This window comes from Leucoraja erinacea, chromosome 6, assembly GCF_028641065.1.
Source record: "Leucoraja erinacea ecotype New England chromosome 6, Leri_hhj_1, whole genome shotgun sequence".
NCBI lineage: Eukaryota > Metazoa > Chordata > Chondrichthyes > Rajiformes > Rajidae > Leucoraja > Leucoraja erinaceus.
In genome coordinates this window covers 52,659,988-52,677,849 of record NC_073382.1, presented here as the reverse complement: position 1 = coordinate 52,677,849, position 17,862 = coordinate 52,659,988, and the positions used below count along the sequence as shown (strand labels likewise).

Below are 17,862 nucleotides of genomic sequence, written 5' to 3'. Positions count from 1 at the left end.
CTGCATGATGTTAGGCCGCAGTGTCCGGAGATACAATCCAGAATCTCGGGCAAGGTAAGAGAGTGGAAAAAAAGGTTTCCCCAGCTTCCCGCCCCCATTAAACAAACCAAAGAACATTAACACATACTTTTTAAAACGCATTAAAAATAATAAAAAAAGATGAAAAGGCAGACAGACTGTAGGTGAGGCTGTCTTTGCTGACAGTGCCACCCGGTGGGAAAAACCCCATAATCCCCACCTTGTTTTCTGTAAGTTCCCTTTCCTGGCCACTATATATTCTCTCCACCTTCTTAATACAGGTGCACAACCTTTTTATCCGACAGCCTTGGGACCAGACACTTTTCGTAATTTGGAATTTGTCGGTCTTCGGAATGGAAATTTATTAGCGTAGATTTTAATGGCTGGCTCAGTGGTAGAGTGCCCGGCTCATATCCGCAAGGTCGCGAGTTTGCGCCTTGATCCCGGCAGTTCCTCGGTCGCGAGTTTGAGTCTTCAGTGTAGTTTTTTTCTTGCAGAATAAATGTCTGTATGAAATGCAGTGTGTTGAATGAATTCCTGAATTTGTAAATGTGACCGCAGCATTGAATCACCTCCCGCACTCATGTCACCCTAGCGGGGCTACATGCCCTAAGGCGACATTTTCACACTCTTATATCCGTGTGCAGCAGAGGCGACGTACGTTTGGCGCCAAACGTGAGCTTTGGTGTGCAGACGACATCCTGGAAAAAATGTCTGGTTTCTTCCAGGTAGGCGATATACCCTCCCGTGCAATATACCCTCCACTTCTCTTTTATGAAGGTGATTTAGTTCCCCTTTCTTCCAGGACCGACCCGAGGTTCCGCTGTCACCTCTGCGGGCCGCCCTCGGTGAACGTCCTGTCTCCCTGTCCCTGGGATAGCAGGGGGCGATCAAACAGCACAATACCCCCCTCCCCCTCCAACTCCAGAGGAATCCGCTCCCCGATGGGCCGCTACGGCGACAAGTGGCAGTTCGCCCACAGCCCGAGAACAAGACGCACCTTGCGCACCAGCAGCAGCTGCCCCTCTGGAGTTGGAGCGGGGCTGGACTGGAGTTGCTGATCTGGGATCTCCGTGCTTGCAGTGGGCCTGGGGGTCGGTGTCCCGATGAGGGGACACAGCTCGGGCTGTGGGCGAACTGCCACTTGTCGCCGTAGCGGCCCATCGGGGAGCGGCTTCTGGTGGTCCTGATGTCTCCCGCTAGTTTGCAGTTTTCCTCTGGAGTTGGAACGGGGCTGGGCTGCTGCTGGCTGTGGGTCTCTGGGATCTCCGTGCTTGCAGTGGGCCTGGGGGTCGGTGTCCCGTTGGTCCTGACGTCTCCGGTGACTGGCATTGCCGACGTGAAGCCGGTGCAATGGGCGGGGAGCTGGAGAGGGGAGGGAAGGGGTCACACACATGGCCGGGAAGCAGAGGGGTGTAGGTGGGGTGAAACTGAAGGGAGCGACAATCTGCTGCTCCCTGCCCGCTGAGTTCAAACGTTCCCACGCAAGACTCACGATACACTGTGTATCGTGAGTCTACCGTGGGAACTTTTTAACTCCGAGGGCAGACGGCAGCATATTGTCAATTATTAACCCTCCCGCGCAATATACCCTCACCTTCTCTTTTATGAATGGGGATTTAGTTCCCCTTTCTTCGAGGACCTACCGGAGGTTCCGCTGTCACCTCTGCAGGCCGCCCTCCGTGAACGTTTTCAAGGACCTTTTTTCAAGGACTGAAAAAATGTCACTATTCGGAGGTTTTCGTTATTTGGATCTTCGGATAAAAGGTTGTGCACCTGTAGTTATAATACGATTTTGTGAATTAATTTCCTGCTTTAAAATAATTATTGTCAAAGTAGCAAAGATACTTAAAGTGCAATCATTTGACAAGAAATGCTACAATCACTTCATACTTGCCGATTAATTGCACAAGTTGTCCATGGGATAAATGTCATACCATTAACTTAACAAAAATGCCCTCCATCGGGTCTCACAATTTTCCTGTTATTTCATTGTGGATACAAATTGAAGATGGCACTCTAAACCAAATTACTTAAGGCCTAAGTACCTTTTTAAGTGTGATAATCATTAATTGGTGACAGCCAGTCGTTTTGACGGTGTCAAGCAACTCCTACAGTATAGTGCTATTCTTCTGGGTTTTAATTTGTTGTGGATTTTAAAGGGACTCGCATCAATTCTGCTTTTTTTCTTTTATTCCTTATTGCAAACTTTCCTGTCATTTCTGTACCTGATTTGTTACTGAATGAACCATTCTAGCTACTTGATTGGACTCTTTTATTGTATTATGCTCGTTACTTCACAATTTTTCAAAATGCTTTAGTTAGACAAATTCTCCATTCAGTCAAATTTCAAATGCCATATCGAGGGAGGGAAAATGTACAGTTAACAACTTGCATTGCAATCAAAAATAGAACGTGAGACTGACATGTAAGCCTAATCAAGTTGTAAGGGGAATTTTATTAGTCACTATCCAAGATATTTTTATTGTGATTTTTTTTCTAATGGTGAAATTCGCTTGTTCAAATGTTATTTATAATTCCCAGCCATTAAATTTCTGATATATAATAGTCCCCTGTTCTTGTAATCTGGTAAATCCAGAACATTTAAGCATCTATCAACAGTCATGTATAAATTCAGCACTCTGAAATGTTCATGTAAGTACTTCTATAAAAGCTTCTATAAATAACTTGGTAATTATCAGCATACAACCTTTTCAATCAAACCAGCTGCATCACAGTGAAAGAGCAATACAACTGTACAGCACAGAAACAGGCCCTTCAGCCCACCTTGTTCTTGCAGACCAAGTTGGAATATTGGTCCCATTTGGCCCATGGCCCTTTAAACCCTTCTTATCTATGCCCAAATGGCTTTTAGAAGTCATAATTCTATCCACTTCTACAGCTTTCATTAGCAACTCATTCAGATAATTACTACCCTCTGAGTGAGAATGCTACAACTGATGCCCCTCTGAAATCTCATCCCTCATCCATGCCTATGCTCTTGAATTTGACTGAGCATTCATTTTACCATGCCCTTCATGATCTTGTACACCTCTAAGATTATTCCACAACCTCTTGTGCTCCAAAGACCTGACTTGCCATTTTCAGGGAATCATGTGACTACTCCAGATCTGTTCTGCAACACTCTACAGCACTCTGCCATTTACTGTGCACGTCCTGCCCTGGTTTCACAACCAGAACTGCACTCCATATTCCACATGTTGCCAAACCAAACTTATATAAAGCTATAACAATGTGTGCCTTCTTGCAATTTTTTGCACTACCTCAGATTAAACTCCATCTGACATTTCTTTGCCCATTTCTGTGACTGATCTATATTTTACAGTATTCTTTGGCACCAACCTTCACAAAACAACTCAAATTTTTGTGTAGCCTGTAAATTAACTAACCGACCTATCTTCAACTTATCCAAACTATTTGAAATTCCTTCATTGTGTTGGTTTTATTTTAGCTTTGTTTACCAAATAAATGGTTAAATAATTGGGGGATTTTTTTTATCCTTTGGTAGGTAGCACCTCTGTTGCAGAATTTTTCCGAATTATGAAAAGACAATTCACAGATCATGAATGGAATACAATCCATACAGCAGGTGATGAATGGGAAAAACTGGACATATTTTACAGATACTGGGTATGTTTCATTTTTTTAAAAAGTGCCAATTTCAACATAGATAAATAAAGACAAGTTTACAAGTTTTGCAATATAAAATGCAATATGCTTTGATATGTTGCTTTACGGGTGACTGCTGTATGGTTATTTTAACTGGACATGTCACAAGGTTAGTCGTACAAGGACAGAGTATGGTTGCAAAAAAACAATGATCAGCTGATGCAGTGGTCATACCAATTTACAATGTGTCCAGTTTTGGACATGCTCCACGACATGAAAGTCAGAGAGCGTATCGGGTGAATTCATCTGAGTGAAATCTATGAAGAAAATTGTAGATAGGCATGAGATATTAAAGCTGATTTTCCAAAGGTACCTTTCATTTAAAATGGTTTATAACAAAGAAGGAAAAATAATCTGTGTGAAGAATCGTTTATAAAGCACTATCCATTTTAATTCTCCGTGGAGAGGAATTAGGATAATTTGGTTCACGGAGCATTCGGGGAATGGTTGAGGTGGGGATCACTGAGGGCCAACTATTTAAAGCAAGATTGTGGACTACTAAAACAGTGGGATGCTCCAAGCATGGCAACATATTTAGATGACAGGCTGAATTTCATTCCGCTCTGGATCATCTTTAACTGTGGTCCTGGAGTGAGATAATGCAAGTTAACAGTTTTAAGCTATCGAGTAAATAGTTTAATTAGGGCATTATGTCACCAATAGATCTGCTATGATCAAATGGCTGAGCAGACTGGATGGGCTGAAGGGATTAACTCTGCTCTTAATCTTATCTTTCAAAATCAGTCAAATTACTTTCCATATTTACTGTCACTCTGTATTATACCAAATGAAATTAGTTCACAACATAAAATACAAGGATCATTGTAAAAGCATTCATCCAAAGTGCAAGAGCCAGTGTAATCAAAGTAGTCCTCAAAGCATAGCAAGAAATTAAACTAAAATCAGAAAGTTGGAGTAATTTTTTTCTGTAATATAATGTTTTGATGCCAAAGGTAGATTTGTTGCGCACAATAGACAAACGTAAAGTATTTATTGATTCCCCCCCCCCCCCCCCCCCCCCCCCCGTAGTAGTATTTACCTTTAGCCTCTTTTTCTGAATCCCATGAACAACCCCCCGCCCTCAACAAAATTGACATCCAAAGGTAAAGCCATGTCATTCTTCAGAAACCCTCTCATTAGTGAGGTTTCGCAGAAGATCCTCTGGTTATTTCAGACTTGAGTAGCAAAACCAAGTTTGTATTGTACAAAGTGCAAATGTAGCTCATGAAATTCAGCAGACTCAGAAACTTATGTTTGTCACAAATGGTGTTGGCAACAACTGTGCTATCTATATTACTAAAAGTTTGATCTTGACCGCTTCCTGTTCTGTATATTGATTTTAGAAAAAACGCTGCCAGTTACGCTGTGATTTTTGGCCATCTTACTCTGAGTCCCCCTCCGTTCATCAGGTGCCGAGGATTTTTCCCATCGATTAAAAAAAATGTTATTAGTGTTTAACAAAATGTTGAGATTCTCTCTCCTGTCAATCACGCCATGAAGGCCACGCCCCTTCTGGTTGGTGTGGGAGGGGCTATAAAACCCAGAGGTGTGGGCGTGGCTCAGCTTCTGCAAGATGGAGGAGGGAGAGGTCACAACTTGCTGTCTTTAGTGGCCTTGCACCCTGCTTGAAATTGTATGAAACTGCACTTGGGTTTGGTGGCCTTGCACCCTGCTTGAAGTGGTAAGAAACTGCACTTGAATTTGGTGGCCTTACACCATGCTTGAAATGGAATTTCAAGGAATAGCCGTGAGTCAACTGCCGGCCCACCAGCCATGAGTGAGTGAGCTGCCAGCACAACATGCTTGAGTGACTGAGCTGCCAGCCCAGTAATCCATTTGGCCCACAATGTCCATACTAGCCCTCTGGAAACCAATCCCTTCAGCCCCCACAACACCCATACTAGCGCTCCAGAAAGTCCCCCCCCCCGGCCACCAATATTGGAATTGGTAGAGAGGTAGAATATTGCGTTGGGGAACCAGCCCTCCCGTGTGATGCTGGGACCTAACGGCTCCCACTTAGCCTAGTATATTATAATTCTCAGTTTACGTTATCTTGAGAGCTTTGAAAATGTAGAAGGAAACTAGGATCTGCACAACCACTGGCCTACATGACTATTTTAACTTTGCTCTCAATGAACAGATAGTTTGCTGGAACTCTAACTCTGGGATTTGATTATAAAGGCAGAGAATGCAAATACAACCACAAGATGTTACATTTTCATATTAAATCAAAAATCTCCTGAAAAATAATTTAGACATAAACAGAAAGACTTAAAATAAAAATATTAATAATTTTCTCGACAACCATGAGGAATGCTAAAAGTGGAATTGAAAAATGAAAGGGAAATGGAACATGCAAAAAGCACCTGGGGGATGTTAAAACGCCATGGTTAAATAAAAACGACATTGGAATTGGATGACACAGATAAAGGAAGCAGAATAATTGCAGAGTAGAAAAACTGTAGCTGTAAATATTTTGCATCAAATGCTGGTTGAAGAACCTGTTAGTATTGGAGGAGGGTGCAAACAATCGTTGGAGCAAAAACTCCAAGGGGCTAGCGTTCAAAGGGAAATAGAAGCTCAGTAATTATTTAAATCCATGTTACACAAATTATACTCTGACTTAATGCAATACCTTTGTCAAAAAAGATGCAATACCTTTGTCAAAAGTATGGAAGAGTAAAATAACTATCAAATTAGTCAAATATCAATTAAGGGAACTAATTTGGTTTCGAATTATGATATTCAATTTAAACTGTATAATTCCATACTTTAATCAATAACAGTAGAATGTAATAGTTATTCTACTATTCAAAGTCTACTATTACTTTTCTCATTATTCTAAGAATAATTTAAGGTGAAAGATTTAATATGAATCTGAGGGGTATTTTTACACAAAGAGTAGTAGTGGGTGTATGGAACGAGCTGCCGAAGGAGGGAGTTGAGGCAGGGACTATCACAACCTTTAAGAAGCATTTAGACAGGTACATGGATAGGATAGGTTTAGAGGAAATGTGTATGAAGGAACTGCAGGTGCTAGCTTAAACTGAAGATAGACACAAAGGTAGAATAACTCAGTGGGACAGGCAGCTTTCCTGGAGAGAAGGAAAGGGTGACGTTTTGGGTCAAGACCTTTCTTCAGTCTGCTGAGTTACTCCAGCTTTTTGTGTCTATCATAGGTTTAGAGGGATATGGGCCAAACGCAGGCAGGTGGGACTAGCGTAGATGGGGCATGTTTGTTTGTGTGGGCTAAGTATGATTGACAAACATCATAGGTCTTTTGAAGGAATGAATGACTTGATACAGATACAATTGATGAATTAATTTTTAAGAAGGCACCTGTTAAGAAAATGTACCTTTATATTAAACTTTATTTTCTTTTACTGATTTCTGAGTGTTAGTGAATTCATAATGGTTACATTGTTTATTATAATGATTGCCACACCAAATTTTCTTGTTCTACTTTAAGTTTCACAACTGAAGATTTTCTAATTTGGAAACAAAAAAACACTTAAAATAACATCTGATAGATGCAATGGGTTAATTTCCAGGCTCTGAAAGAAAGCTTTATAAAGGCGGTAGGCATTGGCGTTGGATTTGATCTGCAGAGAATTGAATTCCATGTCTCGCCATTACATTTGCAAGAAGGGCATGTTCATAAGGAGACAATAATGTTTTTGGATGGAGAAGAGGAAAAAACCTGGGCGTTTGAGGTAAATAACATAAATTTAGTGCAAGTTATCCGGTGTTCTCTTCATTGAAAATTCTACTTGTTCGAGTGAATAATGGAAATTCTTGATTTTGTTATCCCATCTTTGATCATTATTTAAAAGATGGAACTTAAAATTGCATTTCATCCTCCATTACTATCTGCAGACATACAGTAAAGATAACATTTATAGAGTGGCACAGCGGTAGAGTTGCTGCCTTACAGTGCCAGACACCCGGGTTTGATCCTGATTATGGGTGCTTCTGTACGGAGTTTGCATGTTCTCCCTGTGATTGCGTGGGTTAAATCCATTTATGGGCTCTTACTATTCAGTACCAATAATCTACACCATCTCCCATCCTGCAAAATTCCCAATCCACTATTTATTTTACTCTAATCTCTTATCTGTTCTATCAGGACTACGGCAAAAGGAAGCTGTATTTTAAGCTTTCACACTCCTATATTTCTGAATTCCCCTTTTTAAATCACCACATTCTCGAAATTTCCTTGGGAGATTTTGATCCAACTCTTATTGCCACATTGGCACACATTTTCTGTTTATTAACCCTTCTGTAGAGAGACATTGGGGCATATTTCTATCTTATAGATGTTATATACAGTGGAATGCCTTTAAATCAAACATGTTTTGATAATTGTCCTTACTTAAGGCACAGAAATGGATCAGAATAGCATCTGGATCTAAAAATGTTCATGTCCAGTGATTGGCTAGATAAAGACGTGCCCAGTAAATTATTTATACTTAGCAGATTTAAAAATAATTGAGAATATTTGAATTTTCTACAATTAAATGTAGCTGTTAAATTAAATTTAAATGTGCTCTATATACTGTATTAGGTGTAGAGCAATTGTACTCTTGTGCTCTCAGCTTCTTATTAATACCAACATACCATTAGCAAGATAATCAGTGTGAAGAAGGGTTCAGACGCAAAATGTCACCTTTCCACGTTGTCCAGAGATGCTGCCTGACCTGCTGAGTTACTCAGCATTTTGTCTTTTTTCATAATCCAGCATCTGTAGTTGCTCATCTATACCATTTGCATTCCTTTTTGCTTGTTGCACTTCTATGTTAACTTTCATTGACTTTAGTGCAAATATACCTTGATTCCTTTCAATACCAAAGTTACAAAATCTGCATTGCTAATAAAAATTACTCTGCCTTTGTTTTGTGGCCATTGTAGGTAACACATTTTATACATTATATTGTCCCCGCCACGTTTTTGCCCATTCACTCAGCATCTTTATTCACTGAAATCTCCTCCACATCCGTGTCCACCCTTGAGCCCACATAATGTCTTCAGTAAGCTTGGAAATGTGATATTTGGTCCACTTTACCAAATTGTTGATAAAGTTGTGAATAACTGAAAGCTAACCGTGCTTTAGCTGTTGGTGATACTGTAATTCCATCATGTACCACCAATTTAATTGGAGATATGATTCAATAACATTATCTTTTCTGTGTATGTTATTAGTTTCTAATAAAGTAATAAATCAGGTTTTGTAGTGTTAAAATCTGCCTCAAAAGTAACTGGATAGTGCATTTCATATTTTCACACTGTTAATTTATTTTTTCCTGTGCTAAGATTGCCTGTTCATTATTGATTTGCCATAAAATAAAAATGAAAACCCTGCCAATACTTTGAAAACATTCTCACCAAACCATAATTGGATACATTAATTTTGTTTTCCAGAAAAAAGTTTGTTTCATAATTATAATTTCCCTTCAATTAGTGGTATTAGATTGAATGATATGCTATACCTTTTTCCATGACCATGCATAGAGCCTATCTAAACAATGTGAAAATTCAATAACACTGCCTTGCTTTTATTTTCATAATCTCAATACACAAAGCCCTGAACCTTATTTGTGCTTTAATTGTTATCCCCCAATCCTCTTTTATTAATTTTGGTGTATGGGAGTTTAAATCAAAGATCACTGGAGTAGAGTTTGTAACTGAATTTGGAAGCACTGATAAAAGGGCCGTTTGGAGGACTTGGGCTCTTTGTAGCTGCCCTCGCATTCATTCAGTAAGTGGAAACATTGCCCAAAAATATCTTCCTCTAAAAGCAAGCCCAATCTAATCTGCAGTTGCTTTTACCTTTACTGTACTCAGACATCAGTTGTGATAGAAGATGTCACCAGCATTGTTCTTAGATGCCAAATACTCCCCATCAATGCTCATGAGTTCTACTAGAACAAGCGACTCTTGAATGCAACCGTGCATGATCATGGACAAAACAGCTGAATGTGCAGCTTGGAGCTTGGATTGAATGATGTTGAAATCCAAGCAGCATTTGACGGAGTTTTCACCAAGGAGACCGAGAAAAACTGCAGCCAGTGGGTAATGAGAGGTAACTCTCCATTTTGGAGTAATTCTGCAAGCATCAAAAGAATTGGTGATTGGAAGGTGCATCTCAAGTTGGATAATCTTGGACTGATGAAGTAGCAAGTACCATTTACTTCACACAAAATGGCAGGCACAGACCAGCTCAAAACAAAACAATGGAATTGTAACATCAACACTTGGGCAGTATGGAAGAGGTGTTGGCTGAAGTAGAATGTCAGGAGGGGATTGGTTGATTAGTTTTATATGCCTCTTCACTTTCTATGACACCACCTACTATACTATCATCTGCAATCTTACTAATCAGGCCTTGCACCACTAGTCAAAAGCCTCCAGTCTTAAAAACGACTTTCAAACGTCACACTTTGTTTCCCACCTTTAAATCAATTCTGTATCTCCAGAGATGCTGCCTGTCCTGCTGAGTTACTCCAGCATTTTGTGTCTATCTTCCGTATATAGTTAGCTAGTTCTCCCATAATCATATGCGATCTAACCTTTCGAAGCAGCCTACAATGCAGAACCTTAAAGTCTTTGCTGAAACCCATATAGACTATGTCTGCTGTCCTGCCCTCAACCACCTGGGTTATTTAAAAAACTCTTATCAAATTTGTGAGATATACTCCCATTCATAAAACCATGCTGAATATCACTGATCAGCCACTGTCTTCCCAAATGGATGTATATCTTATCCCTCAGAATCCACTGGAATTGTTGTCTATGGCGAAGATCTTCATCATGAGGAGTGACATTACATGGAAGCGGGACTTAACCACAAGACCCCAAACGCAACCTCAGCCATTCAGTGAGATCATGCCTGCTCTGTCCTTAACAACAGCTCTTGCTTTTTTTTCCAATCTTCATAACTTTAATTTCCACTGTTGCCCAAAAATCTGTCATCTTAGCCATTGGTATTGTTAATGGATCACCATCCAACGTCCTCTGGTGTAGAGAATTCCAAAAATGTCTAGTCTTCCATTGAGAGATGGCTCTTCATCTGTTTAAAGTGAGGTTATCCCTTACCCTGAGGCTGGATTTAGACGTTCCCATTCAGACAATTCCATAGAGTTTTGTATTTCATTGAGGTCGCCCCTCATTTTTCCATCAATCTTTCTTTATACACGGTCCCTTCATCCTAGGATTAATCTTGGTAACCTTCACTGCACCAGCTCTTGGTTGGATACCTTCAGACCCAAGGATAACATCCAAAATGTGTCTGTCCTTAAAAACTACAAACAGTACACTGTCTTGTATATTTGTAGCAAGACTTCCTTACTCTTTGTCTTCAACCTCTTGCAGTAAAGGAGCATTCCATTTTACATAATTACTTCCTGTATCTGTATGCTAACAGCATGCTTCATGTATGAAGATTCTCAATCAACAACAGAATAAAACTGCATTTCCATTCTTCTAACATAAAGCAGGTACTTTTGTGTTTTTTTACATTGTACAACCTCGGAACAAGCCCTTCATGCCAAACATTATGCCAAGTTAAACTAATTGCCTCTGCCTGCAGTAAATCTCGGTCTAAACCGTCATATTTAGCTTATCTCCATGTATACAAAACTAAATAATGCTTTTTAAATTAGGAAACTATGCTGGATGATCGTCATCATGTTGCTGTTGCACTTGGTAAACAAGACACCATTGGCAAATACCCAGGAGAGGTAATAACATTTTATCTATAGAAGGTCTGTCTGCGTTGCCTCCTTTAAAAGTAACTTATAAAGTAATACAAATGCAGGTGTGTAATTTTGTGTAGCAGAAGCATCTAAATTTACAATCAACAAAATGTGTAGAAAGAGAAGCAGCGAGTGTGAGTATTGGCTTAAAGAAGGTGAGTCAGAGAGAACGGAGATTTAAAAAGCGCGCCAAAGGCCAGGTTCGAGTGTTTACCGTGAAGGTCGTAGAGAAGCAGCAGCTAGAAGCAGCGAGAGTGAGTATTGGCAGAAAAGGTGAGTCAGAGGCAATTTAATAAAGCGCCAAATGCCAGGTTCGTGTGTTTACCGTTAAGGTCAAAGAGAAACAGCGGCCAGTAGCAGCAAAAAGCAAGTATTGGCTGAAAAGTCTTCGGCGAGGATGCCGAGGTGATGATACTACACTCAAAGGTAGAGAAAGTGAGAGGCTCCACCAATTGGGATTTGTCTACTGAAATAATGGCAGGCAAGTTGTTGAAGTTTAACTCTTGCAGGATGTGGGAAGTCATGGTGCAGCTCCTGAAGGACCGTGTTAGGAAACTGGAGCAGCAGCTGGATGATCTCGGGACCATCCGGGAAAACAAGAGCTTCCTGGATAGGACCCACAATAAGGTTGCTACACCAAGGATACAAGATGAGCGAAGGTCGGTGACGATGAGGAAGGGAAGTAAGCGTGGAGTGCAGGAGACCCTGGTGGCTGTACTCACGGCTATTCCTTGAAATTCCATTTCAAGCAGGGTTCAAGGCCACCAAATTCAAGTACAGTTTCATACCATTTCAAGCAGGGTGCAAGGCCTCTAAAGACAGCGAGTCGTGACCTCTCCCAGTGCGCGAGGTCACGAGACTCAGACTGAGCCACGCCTACTTTTATAGTCCCCCCCCCTCCCACCAGAAGGGGAGTGGCCTTCATGGTGTGATTGACAGGAGTCAACATTTTTTAAACACTAACTTTTGTTTTTCATCAATGGGAAAAATCCTCAGCAGCTGATGAGCGGAGGGAGACTCTTAAGTAAGATAGCCAAAAATCTGCCATACGTGGTATATTTTTTTCTAAAATCAATATAAATCGCAAACAGGAAGTGGTCAAGATTAGACTTTTAATTATATAGAAGGCAAGGCAACTTTAATTAGGCAGCACAGCTTTAGCATTTCCAAACCAAAGGCTACACAGCTTTAGCATTTCCAAACCAAAGGCAGCACAGCTTTAGCATTTTCAAACCAAAGGCTACGCAGCTTTAGCATTTCCAAACTATATTTTCAAATCACATTAAGGACACTGACGGGTCAATAAAATCACTCACAGTTTAGTAGACATGTGTTCAGTGTTATGCACAGCTCGACTGAGAGTCGTGACCCTCTTGCTCCCCCATCTTGCAGAGACTGACTGAGGCACTCAACACTTCCGTGTCCCTCCGGAAGGGGCATGACCTTCAGGAGAGAGAATCTCAAGATTTTTTAAACGCTAAAATCTCTTATTTTTCATCGATAGGAAAATCTCAAGATTTTTTAAGCATTCATAACTTTTCTATTTTTCATCGATTGGAAAAATCCTCGGGCTGCCTCGGACTGAGTAAGATGGCGAAAAATCATAGCGATGTATGGTAGCGTTTTTTCTAAAATAAATATACAGAGCAGACAGGAAGTGGTCAAGATCGGACTTTTAGTTATATAGATTTCCAAAGAAATCCTGATGGGAAACATAGTGTGATTGACAGATATGTGAAAAGAAAGAGATTAGTTAAAACAAATGTAGGTCCCTTGCAGTCAGAAACAGGTGAGTTGATCATGGGGAACATGGATATGGCGGACCAATTGAATAACTACTTTGGTTCCGTCTTCACTAAGGAAGACATAAATAATTTGCCGGAAATAGCAGGGGACCGCGGGTCAAAGGAGTTGGAGGAATTGAGTGAAATCCAGGTTAGCCGGGAAGTGACGTTGGGTAAATTGAATGGATTAAAGGCCGATAAATCCTCAGGGCCAGATAGGCTGCATCCCAGAGTACTTAAGGAAGTAGCTCCAGAAATAGTGGATGCATTAGTAATAATCTTTCAAAACTCTTTAGATTCTGGAGTAGTTCCTGAAGATTGGCGGGTAGCAAATGTAACCCCACTTTTTAAGAAGGGAGGGAGAGAGAAAATGGGGAATTACAGACCAGTTAGTCTAACATCGGTAGAGGGGAAACTGCTAGAGTCAGTTATTAAAGATGGGATAGCAGCACATTTGGAAAGTGGTGAAATCATTGGACAAAGTCAGCATGGATTTACGAAAGGCAAATCATGTCTGACGAATCTTATAGAATTTTTCGAGGATGTAACTAGCAGCGTTGATAGGGGAGAACCAGTGGATGTGGTGTATCTGGACTTCCAGAAGGCTTTCGACAAGGTCCCACATAAGAGATTAGTATTCAAACTTAAAGCACATGGCATTGGGGGTTCAGTATTGATGTGGATAGAGAACTGGCTGGCAAACAGGAAGCAAAGAGTAGGAGTAAACGGGTCCTTTTCACAATGGCAGGCAGTGACTAGTGGGGTACCGCAAGGCTCAGTGCTGGGACCCCAGCTATTTACAATATATATTAATGATCTGGATGAGGGAATTGAAGGCAATATCTCCAAGTTTGCGGATGACACTAAGCTGGGGGGCAGTGTTAGCTGTGAGGAGGATGCTAGGAGACTGCAAGGTGACTTGGATAGGCTGGGTGAGTGGGCAAATGTTTGGCAGATGCAGTATAATGTGGATAAATGTGAGGTTATCCATTTTGGTGGCAAAAACGGGAAAGCAGACTATTATCTAAATGGTGGCCAATTGGGAAAGGGGGAGATGCAGCGAGACCTGGGTGTCATGGTACACCAGTCATTGAAGGTAGGCATGCAGGTGCAGCAGGCAGTAAAGAAAGCGAATGGTATGTTAGCTTTCATTGCAAAAGGATTTGAGTATAGGAGCAGGGAAGTTCTACTGCAGTTGTACAGGGTCTTGGTGAGACCACACCTGGAGTATTGCGTACAGTTTTGGTCTCCAAATCTGAGGAAGGACATTATTGCCATAGAGGGAGTGCAGAGACGGTTCACCAGACTGATTCCTGGGATGTCAGGACTGTCTTATGAAGAAAGACTGGATAGACTTGGTTTATACTCTCTAGAATTTAGGAGATTGAGAGGGGATCTTATAGAAACTTACAAAATTCTTAAGGGGTTGGACAGGCTAGATGCAGGAAGATTGTTCCCGATGTTAGGGAAGTCCAGGAGAAGGGGTCACAGCTTAAGGATAAGGGGGAAATCCTTTAAAACCGAGATGAGAAGAACTTTTTTCACACAGAGAGTGGTGAATCTCTGGAACTCTCTGCCACAGAGGGTAGTTGAGGCCAGTTCATTGGCTATATTTAGGAGGGAGTTAGATGTGGCCCTTGTGGCTAAGGGGATCAGGGGGTATGGAGAGAAGGCAGGTACGGGATACTGAGTTGGATGATCAGCTATGATCATATTGAATGGCGGTGCAGGCCTACTCCTGCACCTAATTTCTATGTTTCTATGTTTCTATAGGTAATAGTTTATCTGCACTAGTAACTGCAGAGAAGTTTGTTGGATTGAGGCATGAACTGGAAGTCCGAGGAAATTAAAACAGAAAATGTTGATCCATTATTGAACAATGTCTCCCCCCTCCCATTCCCAAATTCCTTCATACATCTGCAAATCTATCATGTGGTGATAAAACTTTGAAATTCTGGCTTAAAGCTGTTGTTTATTATTGGCATCACTGGGAAAGTGAAGAATACACTGTCTTGACCAAAGATAATATTTGACAGTAGACAAAAATGCTGGAGAAACTCAGCGGGTGAGGCAGCGTTTCGGGTCGAAACCCTTCTTCAGTCTGAAGAAGGGTTTTGACCCGAAACATTGCCTATTTCCTTCCTTCCATAGATACTGCCTCACCCACTGAGTTTCTCCAGCATTTTTGTCAATCTTTGATTTTCCAACATCTGCAGTTCATTCAATAACATTTGACAGATGATTGATATGCAAGAATTAACAAATAAATTACTTTTGTACTGTCTAGAAGACCAACATGAATTTTACAATGGTGTCTGTTAAAGTAACTCATTTTGTAAGGATAGTGATACAACGCACCTTTTTCTCGTGTTATCTCAACCTGCACTTTCCATGCAGTGTCTGACTATGTGGAACCATCATTCAGGGCAAATATAGCTCATTTGTAAACGAGTATAAGAACATTTGTAATGGTAAATTCTAACTGGATTTGTCACAATTTTTTACACATCTTTAACGTTAATACTCTTGCTTCTTTAGGTACAAGAGAATATCAATGAGGAACCATCCCAGTTCATACTGTTGACATATCAGGATCTAACCTCATCAGCTATTACTATGGCTCCAGAAGATCCAATGTACTGGAGAAACTTTGAAGCCAAAGAAGAGAAACCAAGTCGCCAGCGTAAGATGCCAGTATAGCTTGGTGCTGCTTGAAGCAGAATAGTAGTGGAAACCCCGGTAATAACGATGACAGAAACTGGACAGTAAACGGAGGCACTTGCAATCTATTTACCTCTTTTCCTCAGGATGAGTGAGAGAAAACCTTGTACTGAATGTTTGATGTGCACTCTGGGTTTAGTCAAAGCCATTGGTTTTACACTACTGATTCATAGACACACTGATAGGTTGAGATGATTTAAAAACACGCATTATGCTTTTCAATTAAGTATTTCACAACAGAATAAATATATGTAGGTAAACTATTGTTTCTCGTGATTCATGAAATGAATCCACAATGTTGAAATACTAAAAGCCTTCAAGGTTTAAGGATATGTTCTGAAGAGTATTTTTCTCCAGCTAACCATGTTCCATTGGAAATGTCTGAGTTTTAGATTAAGAGTAGGAATGGCTGAAAAGATGCCACACTATTAAACAAAATGAGATTGCATTTTTAATGGATAATGTACTGACCAGGACCGATAAATATACAGAAATCTAGGAATAAATGGGACATTTTAAAGTTGTGACTATTGGGGTGTTGCAGGGATTGATGCAGCATCCCAAGCTGTTCATAATCTGGATGAGTGAAACCAGTGTGATGTATCCATGTTTGCTGACAATGCAGGAAGACTGCAGGTAGGCTTCAGTTGGATGTAGAAAGGTGGATAAATGGGAAAGAACATGAGAACAAGAAGGACGAGGGGGGACTCACTGAAAATTACCGACTGGTGAAATGCCTGGATAGAGTGGATGTGGAGAAGACGTTTCCACTAGTGGGAGAGTCTTGGACCAGAGGTCATAGCCTCAGAATAAAAGGACGTATCTTTAGAAAGGAGAAGAGGGATGTATTTAGCCAGAGGGTGGCGAATCTGTGGAATTCATTACCACAGAAGGCTGTGGAGGTCAAGTCATTGTGTATTTTTAATTTGACAGATTCTAGATTAGTATGGGTGTCAGGAGTTATGGGGAGAACCCAGGAGAATGGAGTTGAAGGGGAATGATAGATTAGCCGTATTTGAAATGTACAGTGGAGTACAGTTGATAGGCCGAATGGCTTAATTCTGCTCCTAGAACATGAAATGAAAAGGTAAAATGTGAGGTTGGTAGAAAAGATAGAAACAAGGATCCTTGAACAGGATTGGAGTACAAGAGTCGGGCGTCTTGTTCCAATTATGTAGAGCTCTGGAGAAACCTGTATTGTGTACAGGTCTGGGCTCCCTTCCTAAAGCAGAATATACACAGAGTGCAGCAAAAGTTCACCCGATTGCTGAAATACCAAGTTTGTTGTATTAGGGGAGACGACACAGGCAAGACTGATTTGAGTTCAGAAAAATGAAAGTGATCTAATTGAAATACAAAATTAATTAAGTGCTTGACAAAAATGATGTTTCCCTGGATGGGGTATCTGGAACCAGCTGTCGTATCTCAAAATCAGAGATTGGCCACTCAACTGAAATAAGAGATTTTCGGAGCGTGGAATTTTCAGCATTAGAGAGGGTTGACTGGATTATTGCTGGAATCTGCTGTGTTCTTATTCCATCAACATTATTGTTTTATATGCACTGCCCCTATATTTGGAATATAATTATATACTTGCCATTTTTGTAAAAATCCCTAATAAATGGCACATTTTCACTAACATTGTTTCTCTAGATCACAAGGCAAAAAAAAATTAATGTTGCAATTTTCCATGCTGTGGCTTCTTAATAGTTTGTACCTGTCAAATGAATATCACTCCAGACTGACATGATGTGACCTTTCATTTTTCCCAAATTACCGTCCAGCTTTCTGACTCAAATTGTTATGACATCTGACAAAGGCTGCTGTCACTCTACAAGAAGGCCACATATGAAGAGTTGAAGCAGATTATTAGAGCATTTCTCTGTTACAATCTCCTG

At 40.6% G+C, this 17,862-nt stretch overlaps 1 protein-coding gene across 2 annotated transcripts in view; it reads left to right on the top strand.

The window, feature by feature from the left end:
- The window catches only part of aasdhppt (aminoadipate-semialdehyde dehydrogenase-phosphopantetheinyl transferase), a 34,345-nt gene extending 16,742 nt beyond the window's left edge, over positions 1–17,603 (top strand). Inside the window, exons 3-6 of one of the 2 annotated variants that reach the window (XM_055637052.1) lie at positions 3,548–3,669; positions 7,260–7,421; positions 11,367–11,444; positions 15,782–17,603. In XM_055637052.1, coding sequence (XP_055493027.1) covers positions 3,548–3,669; positions 7,260–7,421; positions 11,367–11,444; positions 15,782–15,943 — 524 coding nt within the window. In that variant the 3' untranslated portion in view covers positions 15,944–17,603. The remainder of the gene's footprint in view (positions 1–3,547; positions 3,670–7,259; positions 7,422–11,366; positions 11,445–15,781) is intronic. The other variant, XM_055637053.1, reaches the window with a different exon arrangement.
- Positions 17,604–17,862: the final 259 nt, after the last annotated feature.